The following is an 18,635-nucleotide window of genomic DNA, read 5'->3' as shown; positions in this document are numbered from 1 at the left end:
AGGGAAGGGTCACCCCTACAGCTATCTGGCATGGAAAGAGGGCTGTGGTGTAATGTACTCTTCACCCCTGTCCTCTGGACCCACTAACAAGCCACAAATTGAGGATTTCCCTTACGGCACGCAGGTGACTCTTTATTCACCTGAGCTAGGGTAGAGTTATAATATTCTGGAGTGTTTCAACCACTTAAGAACTCTTGATATTATCTGTTATCTGTTATCTTCAAAGAATCATATTCCAAAATGGAAAATAACATAGAATTAAGTCCTACAGAGTTATATCGAGCTCCAAAAGCTAAATAAGTCTAACATGTCACACTAGCACTGTGATGAGGGCATATTGGCATATTTTGGTCCATATTGGGTTAAAGCAGCAACATCCAGAAAAACAGTCATTTTCCACCGCATCCTTGCATTCTAGAGTTTGAAATTAATGCAGATCTCCAACTGTTGATAAATTTGACTTCCCTTTATCGTCTGCCAGGCCAGATCCACTGTAGGAAGTTTAAATTAAGACTCCTGTAGAGTTAGTAAGCGATGTGATATTCAATCTTAAAATAAAGCAATATTGCGAAAAAACAGGGATTCTAAAAATGAATCCAGAGAAAATACATCTCCACAAATAAAATAAAAAGTTTAGTGTAAAATCTGCGTGTACTTAACTACAAGTTTAAATTGGATCTGTCACTTGACTTAACTTTGCATTAATCAGCAGAGCATAAAATATGTGTATATTCTGTGTTACCATTTATTATTTTAATGTTTTGGCATACTTTTGAACAGGAAAAAAAAGAAAAAAAGCACAATCATGCTGAGAGCATATTCTCTAGCAGCTACTCCTCCACCCAATCGGCTGTTTATTTTCTAGTTTTTTTTTTTTTGTTTTTACTTTTTTTTTTAGATTAGTTATTAGTTGAACCCTTAAATAGATAATTTCCTGAATAAAAGCATAACAAAATGATCTCACCATAAATGTATAATGTGCTGTGGAATTTGGTGATGTTTATAAAAGAATAATAACAAGAATATGCATGTTACGTTCTGTGTAAAAATGTAGAATTTTGTCTATTCATTTTATTAATTCAGCCATTCATATTTATTCATCTTATAGTTACACTAATAAACTTTTTATATAAATTCACTTTTCATGTTTTTAACTGAAATCGTAATTTTGTTGGCAGTAAAAACATGTTAATACATATTTGCTGTCCTTCATGTAATTTACTAGACTAATAAGAATTCTGTAAATATTCAACATGAAGACATTTTCTCAAGGCCCTTCTTGTAGCACTCGGAAAAGTATCTGTTATTTTTCTGCTCTTATCAAACATGACAATGTGACATGTTCATTTCTTTTTGTTTTTCCGTACTTGTCTAGATGATGGTAGAACATATGTGTGATTGTACCAGGCACACTTGATTATCAAGTAAATAGACCTGGCAGCAACATTTGATTTCTCTTCTTGTTGCTGTTTCAAACATTTATATTTGCTATGCACTAACAGCTATCAGGCAACAGACAATGATAGACTGAATTTTAAACATATATGTGCTAACCTTTATATTACCAACCTAAAAATCCAAAAGAAGGTTTAGCCTGAAATCCTGTTAAAAAAAATAATTTGCGTAATGTTATCTGAAAAACTAAAAATACATTTTGAAAGCACTTTGCAGAACAAAATAAAGTAGAAAGTATTGTGTAGCTTTTTTATATACACATCTTGACTTTATTAACTGTTTGTCATATTTGTTTCAGGAGTTATTCGTGAAAGTTACCTCAAAGGTCACGATCAGCTTGTTCCAGTTACTCTTTTGGCCATTGCTGTTATTCTAGCCTTTGTGATGGGTGCTGTCTTCTCTGGAATAATTGTGTATTGTATCTGTGACCATCGGCGAAGAGATGTGGATATAGTACAGAGGAAGGACAAAGATCTTAATCATTCACGTAGAGGCTCTATGGCAAGTGTTACAAAGCTAAGTGGACTCTTCAGCGACAGTCAGAGCAAGGACCCTAAGCCAGAGGCTATTCTTACACCATTGATGCATAATGGGAAACTGTCCACTCCAGGAACAACTGCTAAAATGTTAATCAAAGCTGAACAGCATCACCTTGACCTTGCAGCATTACCAACACCTGAGTCCACGCCAACACTGCAACAGAAGAGGAAGCCAAGCCGGGGCAGTCGAGACTGGGAACGGAATCAAAACATCATCAATGCTTGTACAAAAGATATGCCTCCAATGGGATCACCAGTCATACCAACTGACTTGCCTCTCAGAGCATCACCCAGCCACATCCCTAGTGTTGTGGTCCTTCCAATTACCCAACAGGGGTATCAACATGACTATGTAGACCAGCCAAAACTAACTGAGGTGGCACAAATATCTATTGAAAACCAGAGTTCTACTCTAGAGTACAAAGCAATCAAAGAACATCTAAGCAGTAAAAGTCCAAACCATGGCATGAATTTAGTGGAAAATCTAGATATCATTCCACCGAAAGTGCCCCAAAGAGAGGCATCATTAGGACCTCCAAGTTCCTCAATGTCTCAGAATGGAATGGGGAAACGCATAGACATGCACTCCTCTGCTTACAATGTGGATTACAAGAGAAACTACCCTACAAACTCGCTAACAAGAACTCACCAGACATCGACTCTCAAACGAAACAATACCAATTCATCAAATTCTTCTCACCTCTCCAGACATCAGAGTTTTGGTAGAGGGGACAACCCTCCTCCTGCTCCACAAAGAGTAGACTCTATACATTTCAATGCTGCTCAAGGGCAGACAGTGACTCTAACGAGGCAGCCTGGCATGAATGCCTATAACTCTCTACCCAGATCAGGTGTGAAACGTACTCCTTCTTTAAAGCCAGATGTACCACCCAAACCTACCTTTGCACCACATTCATCATCCATTAATTCCAATGATGCATGTACATAATTAAAACAGGAAGGTGAAATAAAGTAACAGAATTTGCCATTTTGAGCCAGTGTACTGCAACTTCATCAATAAACTAAAATTTCCAAGAAAGCTGTTGTTAAGCTAAGGAATCTTTGGAAAAGAAAGTGAAAATATTTTCTTATAAAACCATTTGATGTACGATTTAAGTTTGCAGCTGCAGGACTTGCACAAAAACTAGACAGTTGTTACTGTTAATTAATTCACCCCTAGACATCACACCCATGAGCCAAAAGCACAATGCTGAATGTTACCTTCACCTCCCGATACACCTGGACTGGTAGAGGAGCACAGAAGACTAACAAGCAACAAGAAGAAAATGGATGTCGTATGACTTCAGAGACAATGCTAACTCAAATTGAATGATGGCAGAAGTTTACTACGAGCAGATACTGTGAATTGCCCATCAGTGTTACAACCACTCGATTAGCAGACGAATGCCGAACTGGGCACAGCTATTTCCGATCTCTGCTGTTCCTCTCTTTTTAATGAATAACATGTGACCATTAACAATAGTAACTCCTATTATTTATTGTTCATTTTGTCTTTCCTAAGGAAATGACTGTCCTACAAATAACTTTCTGAGCAGCTCTATGGACAAAAGAAATAAAACAAAGACAATGGACTTGATTCCTATTTAACATGATACTGCTAACTGGAGTAGTTGAGTACTTTTATTATAATTATTTTTTTTCCAATAAATTGGCAGAGGAAATAATTGTGAGCTGGCATTCTGAAATTTGTGTTTGGATTATCTTTTAATGTTACTTACTCTTCATTGCCATTCCTTCTTGGTCCATCATCTTTTTTTTCCTATAAATTCATTTTTCTTTGTATTTCCTATTTCTTTTGGCACAGAGAATGAGCATGTGACATGTTAAATAGGACAATGTTACCGATCCACCCTTCTCTGAAAGGATCCATGGGGGAATATTTATTTTTCATATGAAAAATGTACTGGCTGGGCCTTTGGGAATTTTTTGTTTTGTTGTTGTTTTTTTTTTTATATACAAAAAAAAGCTCTCTTAAACCTTCTGAGTGCCAATACTTTACCACTCACCCATCCACAGCACTCAAAGGATTAATGCATTGCTCACTCTATCAGAAAAATGAATTTGTTAGGTCTCTTTTTTAACCTCTACGTATAGCATTGCTGTCAAAGTGTCTTTGTCAGTGGTGAATATTATTTTATTTTTATGAAAGAGCTAGTTTGCTCCATGCCATCCTCCTTTGCATTGCATGTGATTCAGCGAAGAGATCCACCGATGATGTGAACTAAGTGATATGCCAGCTTTGAAACCATGCATAGAAACTATGATCTTATCTCACAGGTTCTTCAAGGGACTTTTTATCTGTGAATAATCTTTCTTCCACATGTAAATTTGTGCCTTACACCCTCAGTTGTGTGTACTTGTGAGTTGTAGTACCTATAACTTTTTCCTTCAAATAGTTGTAGATATTTATTTACCCATGCAGTCCTTCTTCCCGTCAGTGCTGGCAGGTTCTGCTGGGTATTACGGATGTTAGACCACATCAGTTTGGAGAAGAATGTAGCGGTAACACATAACTCCACAATTTCTTTCAAAAAATATTGGCTGTACTGCACCCTGTAATTCATTTAATTATTCTGGATGTGCCAATTCTATCCTCGAACAACCCTTGTATCATGCTGGCAGTACGTGTACACTGTTGTGGGTGGTATTTTCCTTTCCCAACTTTCCCTTTTTTTCTGTATCATATCATTTCAGTATGGTGATACTTATTCATCAAATAATATACTGTCTTCACGGCTAGTGTGCACACTCGACAAAATGCGGAATGTGATTGGCTGGATTCCGTACAAAAAATTCCAAACCACTCCACAGTTTGTATGTACAGTCTAAAATAAAAATAGATAGTTTAAGGCAGGCTGGTTCCTGCTGTCATTAAATACAGTTATAACGTGAAAAATCAGAAGGATGTCAGTAGAAAAAAAAAAATAGAATACCCTTTTGGTGAATTTTTCTTTTAGTTTCTGTACACAGGTTATATTTTAAAAGCTATTACATCTGTGTCAACATTCTTTAGAGTCCTTGTTTTTTATCTAAAAGAAAGTGTTTTTCTGTTCATTTTGTACCTATTTTGTCTGATTTATTTTTTGATTGATTGATTGAAATGACATATTTGAAGTCCGCTTATCTATAAGTGATTTTTAGAAAATCAGGATGGTTTAGACCAACGTGTGTAACAAGGGTGGATGCATACCATTCCATTGACTTATTTTTCCATCTGTACTTTTTTATGGTGTTCCCAAGTACTATTTGCACACCAGTTTACTTTTCAAACTTTTTTATAATTCATTTTAATTTTGCCTAAATTGTTATCATTGAATTATTTTATGTCCCACGCATATTCACAGAGGTACATTTTTATTATTTTTCCTTACCAATTTAGTGTAGTGTTAAATAAGGTGAATAGTTGAGAAAGATTTTGAAATAAAACATGTTTTACAAACAAAAAATTAAATTTAACGGATAAAAAAACATGCAGGTGTCAGGGTTGAATTAGTGTCAACAGGTCTCAAAAAGTGTCCTAATGAGTGCTTGATTCGTTATATGTCAGCAAACAGAAAATTGCAGTTTCAAAATATATACTTAAAAGCAATATGTGATACAATATTTACTATGAATAAATGGCACTGAGCAAATCAGGAATAGATTATGGAAGGTAGTAAAAAATTAAAAAAAAAAAAAAAAATAACCTTCTACCTGTAGCTATAAACAAATTTGGGTTATTTATAAAATGATCAATTCTGGGGTAAAATTATGGAGTGGAGCAAACAGCAGGCTCCATCCATGGTGATTACTCCACTTTTAGAACTTTGACCTTTACTTCCACTTTGTAGTTAACCCTGAAGTGTCTAAAGATCACAACATCATGTAAACACTTACTTGTATGATGTAAAACACACACAGTATTGTGTCCAAAACTATACAGTGCCTTATTTTATCTATATTAGAAAAATATTAGCATTCAAATTAAAATTGTATGATTACAAAACTAATACCAATAGATTCTCTTACATAACAGAATACACAGTCTGTAGTGAATGATATCAAATAAATGCTAAAAACAAAACTAAACTAATTTTTGGTACCTCAGTATTGTCAAATGTGCCCATTTCTGTTCTGTTCTTTGTTAGCTATTCCTCCTTTTTTGATGACATTATTTTAGCTTTTTTATATATATATATTTTTTCTTTTTATATTTACAATGTTGGGTTTATAAGCCTATGTGTGCCTTTGCTATCCACCTTTGCTATACACCGATAGACTGAACAAAATACAGATTCCTAATTGTGTACTGTTGTAAAATATTGTAATGTTATACACATTTTTCTTCATCTCCACATCCCTTAACATTCACAAATTAATGTATGTTGTACAAAAAAAGGTGAAAAAAGTAAAAAAAATAAATCTTTATTACATAAGGTAATAAAACAGACTGTTCTAAATTTTGGTTTTGGCTGCTGTGTTATCTGATCTGTACTTCCCCTACAACTTCCTAAAGAATGATATGAAATTGGTAAAATTAGGTTAGAAATAAAGTGAGGTTGGGTTTAATTGGTTTTGATGCAGCAGAGATAATGCACTCATGTTTACGAGACTTTTTATAATTAAAAATTAAATCATATTTATTTCTCCATACGTTCCCTTTTTTTAACACGCTTTCTAATTATCATGCCTTTCAAAGTAGCAGTACTGACACGCTAGCATGTGAGGATAGCTTAGAATAGAACACATCACATATGCAAATCACTTGTTTATTTTAGAGACTTTTATTTCTGCCAGTGTTGCTTCCTCTGCATATATTTGTTTGCCTAAAGTGATTGAAACAAATATGTAACTGAGACATTGAAAGACAGGGACAAAATGGGAACATTACATTTTCATCAGGAAATTGCAGGAATAGAAGAAATTGTCAGGATGGTACTACATAGAATATCTGAGCATTTCATTCTGTTTAAGGAGAATTGCACATTGCTTTTTTTATATTTATTGTGCTCATACTTTAAAAGTCAGCATGACTCTATTGCCATTGTCCTGATTTAAACATTTACAGAGTTATTCACTAAAGTTAGAATTCAAATCTAATTTCAAATTAAATTCAAAATATCCAAATTGGTGCAATACTCTAAGTCAGCTTTCAGTAAGTAAGCTTTCAGTTTAGCTTCTCTGGCCTTAAATCTGAAATTCACTTTGAATTCTCATTTTAGTAAATAACTCTGTCAATGTTATATGTAAAAAGAAAACGCATATATTTTACACATTTATATTTATTTATTTATTACTGCTATATTTAGATTAGGGATTATACATCTGTGGGCTAATTTGGCAACAGAATCAGATGGAATTAAATCCAGCATTGTTAAAGGAAGGACAAGTAAATGTTAGAAGGATGGGAGAAAGTAATGGGGTTGATGAGCTGTACAGTGTAGGACTCGTGGTGAAAAGTTCATTTGTGGTGTAAGAAGGCACCCGTGAATGACTTAAATGCCATTGTTTAGAAAAAAGGTTAGACAGGTAGGAGGAGAAACAGATAACAGGCAAACATAACCTACATTTACAAGTTTAAGAGGACACTGTAGGCACCAAAACAATATTAGCTTAATGAAGAAGTTTTTTTCGTATATAGATCATGCCCCTGCATCCTCACTGTTCAATGCTTTGCCATTTAAGAGTTAAAAACCTTTGTTTATAGAGCCTTAGTCACGCCTCTCTGCATGTGAATTACACAGCCTTCCTAAACACTTCCTGTAAAGAGAGATCTAATGTTTACACTTCCTTTACTGCACATTCTGTTTAATTTTATCTTCTGCTCTGTTCTGTTAATATTTGCCTTCTAGCCCATGTAGACACTTCCTGTGTGTGATTGAAGCTCAATTTACAGAGCAGGAAATAAAAACATTTAAAGCCAGGGGAGGTGTGGACAGGGTTGTATAAACAGAAACAAAAGTGATTTAATTCCTAAATGTCAGAGAATTGACCCGTTAGAATTCAGAGTCATGATCTAGACACTAAAACTTCTTTGTTAAGCTAAATTTGCTTTGATACCTATCTTATTTGAACAGATACATATAGTGGAATGTTCCTCATGGTTTATAAGAAACATAGAGAAACATATATATATATATATATATATATATATATATATATATATATAAATTATATACACATAGATTAATTTTTGTTTTACTGTGTAAGCCGACTCCCTGGGTCAGCCCTGCCCCATTTTCCTTGCAGCTATTCCTTCTTACTATTGCCAAAGGAAGAGGGTAGGGGATAATCAAGCCATACACCCCTAAATGTTCCAAAGTACATGAGTGAATATACATGAGGTTGAAATTATGTAGAGATGAGATCAGACAGTGTAAAGGAAGGTACTGGTAGAAACATGAGCTCTGGGTAGGTTCATTACCCATTAATTTGCAATCCATGCAAATAATGCTTAAATCCAAATATGTGTCTGTGTTTTATTGCAAGGTTGTGCAAACATGAAACCTATGGAAGTTTACCAATTTAGATGTGGTGCATCTTGCACTAAGTAATTAGAGGTTTCCTTCCTGCACAGATTGTTAATACTGTAAAAATGTTTTTACAGTTTTAAATAAATTATTGCTAGGAGCAGTTATTGAATACTTTAGCTTGTAAAGAAAAAAGCCAGAAAATAGTTTAATCTAAAAGGAAAGCGAGATTATGACATATGTTTCCTGTCGGCTGTTATTTTGAGAAATTAAAGTGTACAAATTGTAATTTAAATTAACTCGGTTATGTCTTCTACATCTTTCATCTTCCTCACAATCTGCAAAAGATAACACTTCCTGGACAAGTGTACCGATTTACTTCTTCATTTTGAAAATCCAAGAAACAAAATTATCTATATAAATAAAGTACTGACCTGGTTAAAGGAACACTGTATGCAGCTTACTTACTATCAATTATATATAGTGGTCATGGTGGAAAGAGACCACAGTACTTTTCCACTTTTTTTGTTGTCGAAATGTTTGGGAGCAATTTGACAAAAACAAAGGCTCTCTCAGGCACCTAGAAACCACCGCAATTAATATTGCAAAATTTACACCTCCACATTTCTGGTTCTGTTAATGGTTCAACACAAATATGTGAAATAGAACCCGTAGCCTCCACACTGAGCTGTTGTATTTATGGTCAAATTAGTATCTTTTATAATTAATCAGTTTGAATACAAGCAACTTTGCCTGTGTTAGATGACTTCAGCCTCACTTGTCAGCCCTTATATGGCACTCAACTTTGTTAATCCATGCACTAATCACTAATAAACACAAAAATGAAATAACATAATTTAGAAATGTCCTTTTCCATGTGACTTCTCATCATGTTGAAATAATCCTGATTGTCTCTTTGTTCTACTCATTTACTTTTTCATCATGTCTTCTTCATCATGGCTTTGTTCCCGTTCTGTTCTATTATCGTTCTGCATGCTAATCTTAGAACCCTCAATTAAGACCTCTTATCCAGAAAAAGTGATGTCCTTAAATGTGCTGCATCTTAACTCAGCTAAGAACAGCCTTTCGTTTTTGAAAATATATATTGTGTGTTGTGAACCAAACAAAATTCAGACATCAACTCCTGCACAACAAAGATCATCCAAAAGCCAATATAATTAGCATAGTTATAGTATTGCCAAAGTCAACTGAAAATGGATAGAAAACAGATCTAGAGAGACTTATGTAACACAGTCAATCTCTATAACTCGCTGAGTGTAACAACTCAGATAAGAAACAATTCTTAGAAAGTTAAGAGCATGTTTTATTGGGAATAGTTTCATTTTGGGGGAGCATTCTCTATCGAAGTGTAAACATAAAGAGATGGACTAAGTTTTATAGAAGTATCTTTCTTGATCTGTATTTTCAATCCATAACTGTATCAGGAAACACTAATAGTATTCAAGACTTTGGTATCTATCTTTTAAATGTTGCTACTTTTATTCATTTTCCAGACAGTTAATTTATGCGTACATTTTAGCAATGTTTCATTTTGCCTGTGCTCGATGTATATTGTCATATGTTGAATGCTACAAGAAAGTTAAAATTCTTGAAGATAGTAACTTTCTTGTATGGTATAATCACTGTGTTATTTAACAAACCATATTTGATTTTTATGACCTTTTAGTTTGGTAATTTATTCTTTTTTCACAGTATGCACTGATGGTTTTTCTATGATAAGCGCAACATGAGTTCATGTATTTTAGTATATGCACTGTGGAAGGGACGTTATCACTCCACAATTCCAAATGTTCATTAAAACACCACATCTACACATTTGCTTAATTTTAACTCTTCTAGTGATGTTCTGTCACTCTGACCGACTACAAGTGCAGTCAAGTCTTCCTGTGGCTCAACTTTACCAATATCAGGTTAATCTGTTTAAAATGTGTTTAAAATAGCCTGCTTCTCACTTGTTAATAAATTAGGCAAATTCCTCTAGATTTTTATAAATATATTGGTTGCTATATAAATGAATGTATTTTACTGTCCAAAATCATACGGTAAGTGATCGGCAGCATATTCTGAATATGTAGGGGATATATTTTAAATTGAAAGTCCTTATTTACAATGTCTATGAACACACCTTTATTACTCGGTTTTATGAATGGTAAGCTAATGATAGAGTGAGACCATCATCTGATGCTCTTAGCCTATGAGTGGCACCCAGTCCGAGGCTTCACAATTGAAGCATCAGACCATCGGAGAAAGTTGCTGGGCAGAGCAGGTGGGTGCCATCTTTGCAATTTTAGGGTTAAACTGTTTATGAATGGTTAAATTCCATAAGGTAAGATGGCAGCCAGGGCCTCTTTGCACCATAAACACTTTATTGAGATGAAGTTCTTATGGTGTCTGGAGTGTTCTTTTTGAGATATATACCTCTGTATACGATTTACTTATGTTGCATAGAACATTTTGAAACCTTTTTAGAAAAACATTAAGTAACAGACATCTGGCCATTTTTAATGGGACACACCACTGCACAAATACAAGATTTAAAAATATAAATCACTGTTTACTATATATGCCCCTCTTGCATTTTATTCATTGCGGGTATATCTAAAAATAGCTTGCATAAACTGAAAATATCTTGTATAAAGTCTTTGCAAGCCCTCCCCTTTTAACCCTGCCCAGACTTGCTGTGGCTGTCCAATCACTGGCTTTCCAATGCAGTTCAATGAGAAATCTTGGCAAGGTAGATGCTCTGAGCATTCGCCTGACTTTTGAGATTAGCTCCAAGGAGCTAAACAACCAGGAAGTAAAACAACAGATGTTCTATTTGATAGCCTGGGAAGTGTAACAAGTAATTAGTAAAAGTGTAAATTTCTATTGAAATCTGCACTTTTTTTTTTTTAAATAAAAAAGGACACACTCTCCACACATAAAGCCCTTCAGCATGTTAAGGTGTTTTATGGGTTTTGAGTTTCCCCTTTAAGGTTTATATATTTTTGTATATATTTGATTTTAATGCTGATGGTATGTTACTCATAGAATTCTGAATAGATTAGTTACACCAGCTAAATTACATTATATTGATTTATAAAGCTGTTTTAAATATTTTTTTTAAGTGAAGCATGTTGCTTTTAACTAGTAACTAATTTATGAAAGTGTCCAGGAGCCATAAAAAAATTATCTTAAATGGATCCACACGTTGACATGTGAGACAGTAAATTGAGCATCTCTATGGCTTTTATAACTAAGTAAGGGAGCGCACGTGTTATTCAATAATGTGAGAATTCACAGTAAATCCAAAGTGATTTTTACATTTAAGCTCAAAATAACTAAACTGGAAAATTCCAGCCAGCTATATTTCCAATTTGGTTACTTTGGTCTTAAATTTTAAATTCACTTTTGTTCACAATTCACAATTGTGGCTGCTTCTTCGTGCAATATAGTTTACAGTATCTTCTTACAGTTTGTGAGCTTTCTTTTAAAATAACAGGGGTTTTATTAGATATTAGGATTTAGACCCCAGGACATACAGGGAAACAGCCAAATCTTAAATTAAATTGTCAGGTTAAATAAATACTTTTATATTATTTCTGTGAACTAAGGATATAAAAAAAAACATTTGAGATGATTAAATACTTTAACAGTAAATATTATATTCCAAAATGAGCATTTTTATTATTATGTTGGTTGTGCTATAGGTCTTTTATTTAACCACTGTCTATTCAGTGAGATAGTACAGAGATTGGAAAACACGCCACAAATAGCTTGCCAATTAAAAACAATGGATGCATTCATTATGTATTGTTTTTTTTTTTATACACTTTAACGAAGAAAATCTTTCGGTGAACATGAAACAAAATATCACACTAAGAAACATTCACAGGTGTTCACTGACCTTGGTAATGTAGCATTGTCCTACCGCCATCAACAATGAGAATTGGCAGATGATTTAAGAAAAAGAATACAATCTAGCAACACTGTTTTATTAAAGCACCAAGCAGTCTTTTGAAAAAGTGAGCATTCTTCTCACATTGGAATGTGCAAAACATTTATACTTATCTTTGGGGATTTTGGCACAGTAGCTCTTTTTCTGAGAATTTTTTGATTATTTATATATATATATATATATATATATAATATATACACGTGGATCCAGCACTCACTCTCCCGGTCTTGTCCTTGCCTGGGTGCAAATCACTGATGCCAAAATATAAGAATAAAGGAAGGTGCACTCACAGGACTTTGTAAATAAATCTTAAAGTTTTATTGTGCTATTATACACCATAAAATGTGTCGACGTTTCAGTCCTCTGTGGGAATTCTCTCCATAGAGGACTGAAAGGTCGACACATTTTCTGGTGTATAATAGCACAATAAAACTTTAGATTTTTTTTTTTACAAAGTCCCGTGGGTGCACCTTCCTTGATACTTTTATATTTATACTTATTATTTTGTTATTCAGCAAGTCTCAGTGTTTAAGTAGGAAAGTTTTAAATGCATTTCGTATGTTACACAAAATTAGAAAAAAATAAAATAAAAAAATAACCCGTAAAAAAAAAACAAAAAAACCATTTAGATTAGACAACAGGTACAGAGCATCTGTCATTCCAGCTGCTGAGGACTACATCTGGAATGTCAGATGATGCTTCTTGATCCCCTTGACCTTCAGATTGTTCGTTCATGGTTGGTATAATGTAGATCTTGTTCTTGTTAAAGTACAGCTCACACAAACAACACGCTGCTTATGAGTATGGGAGTAGTAGTTTTTTCCATCTAATTTTTGGTAATGTCTGTCTGAAAGATCTGTGATTACTGTTAGTGTTATTAATATTCTTATACTTCTTTTTACTACTATCAGCATTTATATAGCTCCAGCATATTATGCAGCACTTTACAATATGATCAAGGGGGAAATTTAACACTGAATGAGATAATTACAAAATGTTACAGGAACATTTGATTGATGAGGACCCTGCTCAAAAGAGCTTACAATCTAGAAGAAGTGTCAGCTCAAGAAAAGTCTTTCGCAAACACATCTAAGAACTGGCGCCAGGATTTTCATTAATAGGAAAGTCACTTTGCACATTTTATTTCTTCAGATTAGTAAATGAAAACTGAATACAACACATAATTTAAACTTCAAGAAATGGCTTGGGATTCACATTGTCAGATTTTGGTTTTCAAAAGCTCTTTTTTGACAGAGGATTTAGGATTAACATATAATTAAAGATATAAAATGTAATCTTGGTTTACCCTTAAGGACTGGACTTAGATGTCCCTCTTTTTGCTGACACTGTGACCACAGTCAGCATAGGAAGAATTTAGAAGTCATTGTCTCAGAGATATTATATTACAATGTTCAAATCCATTAATATTAAGAGTGGATTAGCAGTGTCTGGTAACAACTAAGGAAAGTAACTGGGTTTCAATCCAAAGACTGTGCCTTTAGCCCTATGTCTACAGGCTATTTTATTGGAGCATTAGAGTACTAGCAAGCACAACATACTAATAGTTAGATATGTATGCATCATTAAATAACTACAACCCTGATCATTCACCAGATTTTTTTGCATCAGTATATTTTGTAGAGGATCTTGGGAGTTGTAGTTCATTAAAGCTTGTTTTTCACTGCTTGTGCACAGGTGCAATCGCCCTAGTAACCAGACCAAAAAAAAACATTAAGAACCTTGCACCCAAAACAGCACCTGTATCACCTAGATAAATTTCCCCCTAAATAACTCATTCACCAGACTTGGAGAGAACTCAGGGAGGAAAGGGTGATGCGAATAGTGTGTGAAAGAGACCATATTACCGTAGTTATCACTTATCTTTACAGAAATCACCAATTGATAAGCCTTTTAATAGAGCAGTAACTTAATTGTACAGAGATAATAAGGTAATAAGTATTTTTATAGGTGACTAATTTATACAATAATAGCCTACTATTTTGTGGCGTTATCAAGATGTGATTTCTATGTTAGATTTCATTATGCTTACAAGGCATTTGGTTTGCTTATTTTGTACTGATTTCATTGCAAACTCTGGAATGAAGTTCTGTTAATTTTCCCTACAACCTTACTCTGTATTCCCCATATTGCCTCTTTGCTATTGTCTTATAATGATTTGTGGGTTCCCGGTAAGATACATTCGGATGCGCTCATGAGGACTAAAAATGTCTTAAATGTGATGTAACAACCTAGAGTGATCTTGAATGTATTTACAATAATTATTGAGCAAGTGTACAAAGCATCTCATAGGATTTGCACTGACCCACTGCGTTCACCTTAACTAAGAACTAATTCCCAAAGGGGCATTCGATGCACAAAATATAAAGAACCCATCTTTTAACAGAATTGGAAATGTGAAAATAGAGACACTAGCAGTTTCCTATTTAGCAAAACAAATTTGCATGAGTTCATGGTAAACATACAGCTCTCCATTAATTTATATGCATGCCTGAATTGGCTGGATTTGTCAGCAATTTCTTGGTTCAAAACGGTGTCACTGGAGGAAGAGAAGAGCCCAGGGACTTCCTGTAAAAGAGAGATATCCAAAGGTATTTTAATGTGTTATCTATAAAATACATGGATGGTTTAAGTAGCTAGGAACATCGTTTTATTTATTCTCATATATGTCTCTATCCTAATTGAAATTCCTTGGATACACATCCTAGTTTATCACTCTCTTTAGCTATGGTACAAAGAGTATTTACTTGCTGAGTGTGACAATGATAATTTAAACACTTGCAAGTAGTTATTGAATGAGAAATCCAGGCACCATAGCAACTTTATCAGAATGAAATTGTTATGGTGTGAGGAGCTCCAAGGGTTTACCAGCAGGGGTGACACTGTTAGAAAACAAGATAACTTGTACACTAGACCCTGGATTTTATCCAAATGGACGAATCTGGTGAAAAATACAAAATTCCAACCGAAATTCTCCGATTTACTAAAGCCAAATGTCAGGATTTGGTAGTTCTGACTGATTCTGTAACATTGCTTCGGATGAGTTTGAAAAATCACTAATATTCGCATCCAGACCAATTTACATCACAAGAATCGGAGACTTATCAATGACCGGACGAGTCCATGCATCCGTTCTCCCGGTCCACCACTCATGTGGACAGATGGTGGCCCAATATTTATAATTATGTGGAGGACCTAGTATCCTCTCCCCTGGCCACAGCCATGCCAGCAGGTATTAGGGGCCCTAATTAATTCAAAAAGAGGGACAGTGGACATGCCATAGTCCACCCCCGATATAATAGTAATTCCCCACGGTGGCTAGGGGTCCACTATCCCTTAGTCACCCCTCTGCTTATTGCAAATATTAGGACTCTCACCTATTGGCCTGGCCCCCTTTTTATTATAAGTAATAGGCCCCCACCTGCTGGTATGGGTGTGGGACCAGTTAAGGAGACAAAAGGCCCTCCCTTAAAGTTTAAAGTAGCCCTCACCCAATACCCACAGGTGGGAGCACAGGGGGAACTATAGCAATGGCTGCCAAGTCACCAGTTTAATTGATTACCGGAATGCAGATATGCCCCCACGTGCCGTGATATGGGGGTCTTATTGACTACCATAGGATACTTATTTATTAATATATATTTTTTTCTTTACTTTTTCATGTGGTAGCTGGCTAGCAAATTGCTTTTTTTGGGAGGGGGTTGACCTTTGAGCATTTGATTTGTCTCATGTCTGAATATATCTTTTTCTATAGTTATTATTTGTACATTTATGTTCATAGATAGATAATAGCTTCCATTAAACTCCATCCATTAACATTCCTCTGAAAAATAAAAATGTTTTTGCTATTTACCTTTACCGTGAAACTCTACTGCTCTGTTAAATTCAGGAACATTATTTATCAATAAAATAAATCTTAAAACGCAAAACTAAATTAAAGTTCCTTAATATAAAAATTATTCTCAAATTGAAAAGCCACTTTCAAAACTGAAAACAAAACTTATTTCTAGAGATGTCTGTAGAAAGAATTCCAGGTGGGGAGCCATAGTCTACAGGCGCTGTCATTCTTGGGTCCCATTGAAATAAAGGAAAGGCAAAAATACCAGAGGGGAGTATAGGGGACATTGCCTATTGCCTGTGCTATGTATGTCCACACTTACAATAATCACAAACTATCCTCGTTATCCAGATTTGGACAGATTCAGATGATTAATTCAGAAGTGAAACTCCAAAAACAATTTGGCAAAAACTGGAGAGTCTTCTGCAATTGTTATGGTACTTAGAATGCTCCTTTAATTTTAATATTAGATAAGTTTTACATTTTGTAGACTTTCCATTGTATTATGTATTATGGCTTTATTTTTGTTTGCAAATTCTAAATCCATGAATTGAAGGGGTGTTGATGCCATAAGCCACTAAATTATTTTTAATTAATTAATTTTTATTCTACAAAAGAAGAGGAAGAGGTTTAGGGTGTGAGATAAATTACCTCAAAAAAGGTTACAGGGAGTAGTAGGGGCTTAACCCCGGATAGACACAATAGACAGAAGAAAAGAAAATGGGAAGAAGGAAATACGCCCGCTAAAAGTGTGTGGAGTCCATTCCCATTTACTGACTACTCCCTGACTACTGACTACTGACTACTCATAAATATGGTAATAAACCTTTATTCAAAAATTTAGAGTAGTAGAGGAGTCTGAAAGATCTGTCTGATCATACATTAGACCGTTTTCTCTCTATACTCATCCATTTTGGCTCCCCTATACATATTTGGGTGTTTATATAGGAGCAATTTCCCAGGTTTTTAATAGGTGGTTTTTCGTTTTCACTTAAAATACTTCTAGGGTGTATCTATTATTACATTTATTTTTTCTGGTGAATTTGTTACAAATTATCATTACTCTAAATTTTTGAATAAAGGTTTATTACCATATTTATGTGACTTTCTACTTAAAGGGAGTAGTCAGTGAATGGGAATGGACTCCACCCACTTTTAGCGGGCAGATTTCCTTCTTCCCATTTTCTTTTCTTCTGTCTAATTTTTATTCTAACAATGGAGTGAACAAAATATCAAGCAAAGTATCACACAGGCAAAAAAAGCATACAAAACAGAGAGAGAGAGAAAGAAGGAGAGTGTGTGTGAGTAAATTTGCAATATGTAACAAATAAAAATAAGAATAATGACAGCCACCAGATAAACAATGCTTCTAAGCAGTCTCTGATATAACGATTCAATTAGTGAGTGCCCAGAAGTAACTTAGACTTATCAATAGAGATAGAAAACAATTCTATTGTAATGACAAACTGAAAAGGAAGACTGCACATGCCCCAAAATAATAAAAAAGGAAAATGGTATCCCCACTGTGTCTGGGGCTTAGACAATAAATAGACTGGCAGGGTAACAGAAGAAATCCCGATCTCAGACCCAAAGTCACTCGATTCTCTCCAAGAGTAGAACTCAGTCCTGCAAGTTAGGATAATTCCAGAGGTCTGAAAACCCAGGTGAAAACAAGTGCTTTGTCAAACCGATGTCGTAATATAGGCTTACAACAAAGATGGATTGTTTTCCTGGCACTGGAGTTTCCCTTTAAAGAAAGAATGACAAGGTTAGGATCAGGCAAATATCTAAAGGAATTGCAGAAATGGGGAAAATATCCATTAAGTAGCAATATGTAGAGGTTAGCCAGGAGCGAACACATATCCGGTAAGACATTCAGCCCCCAAGCCCCCTCCTCTCCCCCCCCCCCCCCCCCCACCGCCAATTATTTCTTTCTTTACGAAATATGTAGGAAATTAACTTACTAACACTCATTTTCTAAGTTTAAGAGGAGACAGTTGAAAAAATAAATGCAAAATCATTTTTGCAAAACCAGCAAAGAATAATTTAAAATATCAGAGAGAGAAAACATTAAATATGAAATGTCCTGTAGTGTGAAATAAGCAGGAAAAGATATTTATGGCTGACTAATTTATTTTGCTAGGGAGTAAATGGATTCATATCAATTCATTAATTACCTTGAAAAATATACCACCTAGAGGGGTAGAATTGCCTAAAAACTTTTCCTTGATCACTTAAAGTAGCAGAGATTACCTACTGAGCTCAACATTTCACAGAAGCCTAATTTAGAATTGTCATTCTATAAAAAAGTCCTAGTAATAAATACAGTCCACTGGCATAGAATGTTAAAAGAACAC

General features: G+C 34.7%; 1 protein-coding gene across 6 annotated transcripts in view; it reads left to right on the top strand.

Annotated features, from left to right (window-relative positions):
- The window catches only part of SEMA6A (semaphorin 6A), a 166,564-nt gene that overhangs the window by 130,838 nt on the left and 17,091 nt on the right, over positions 1-18,635 (top strand). For 4 of the 6 annotated variants that reach the window (XM_063454110.1, XM_063454112.1, XM_063454113.1 and 1 more), the window contains one exon: positions 1,754-4,918. The exons of the other annotated variants lie outside the window; for them this stretch is intronic. In XM_063454110.1, coding sequence (XP_063310180.1) covers positions 1,754-2,943 — 1,190 coding nt within the window. In that variant the 3' untranslated portion in view covers positions 2,944-4,918. Of the gene's footprint in view, positions 1-1,753; positions 4,919-18,635 lie in introns of those variants that run through there. 6 annotated transcript variants of the gene reach the window in all.

Source organism: Pelobates fuscus, chromosome 5 (assembly GCF_036172605.1).
Source record: "Pelobates fuscus isolate aPelFus1 chromosome 5, aPelFus1.pri, whole genome shotgun sequence".
Classification (NCBI taxonomy): Eukaryota; Metazoa; Chordata; class Amphibia; order Anura; family Pelobatidae; genus Pelobates; species Pelobates fuscus.
The sequence above is the reverse complement of the archived record's forward strand: the minus strand, read 5'-3'. Positions and strand labels throughout refer to the sequence as shown.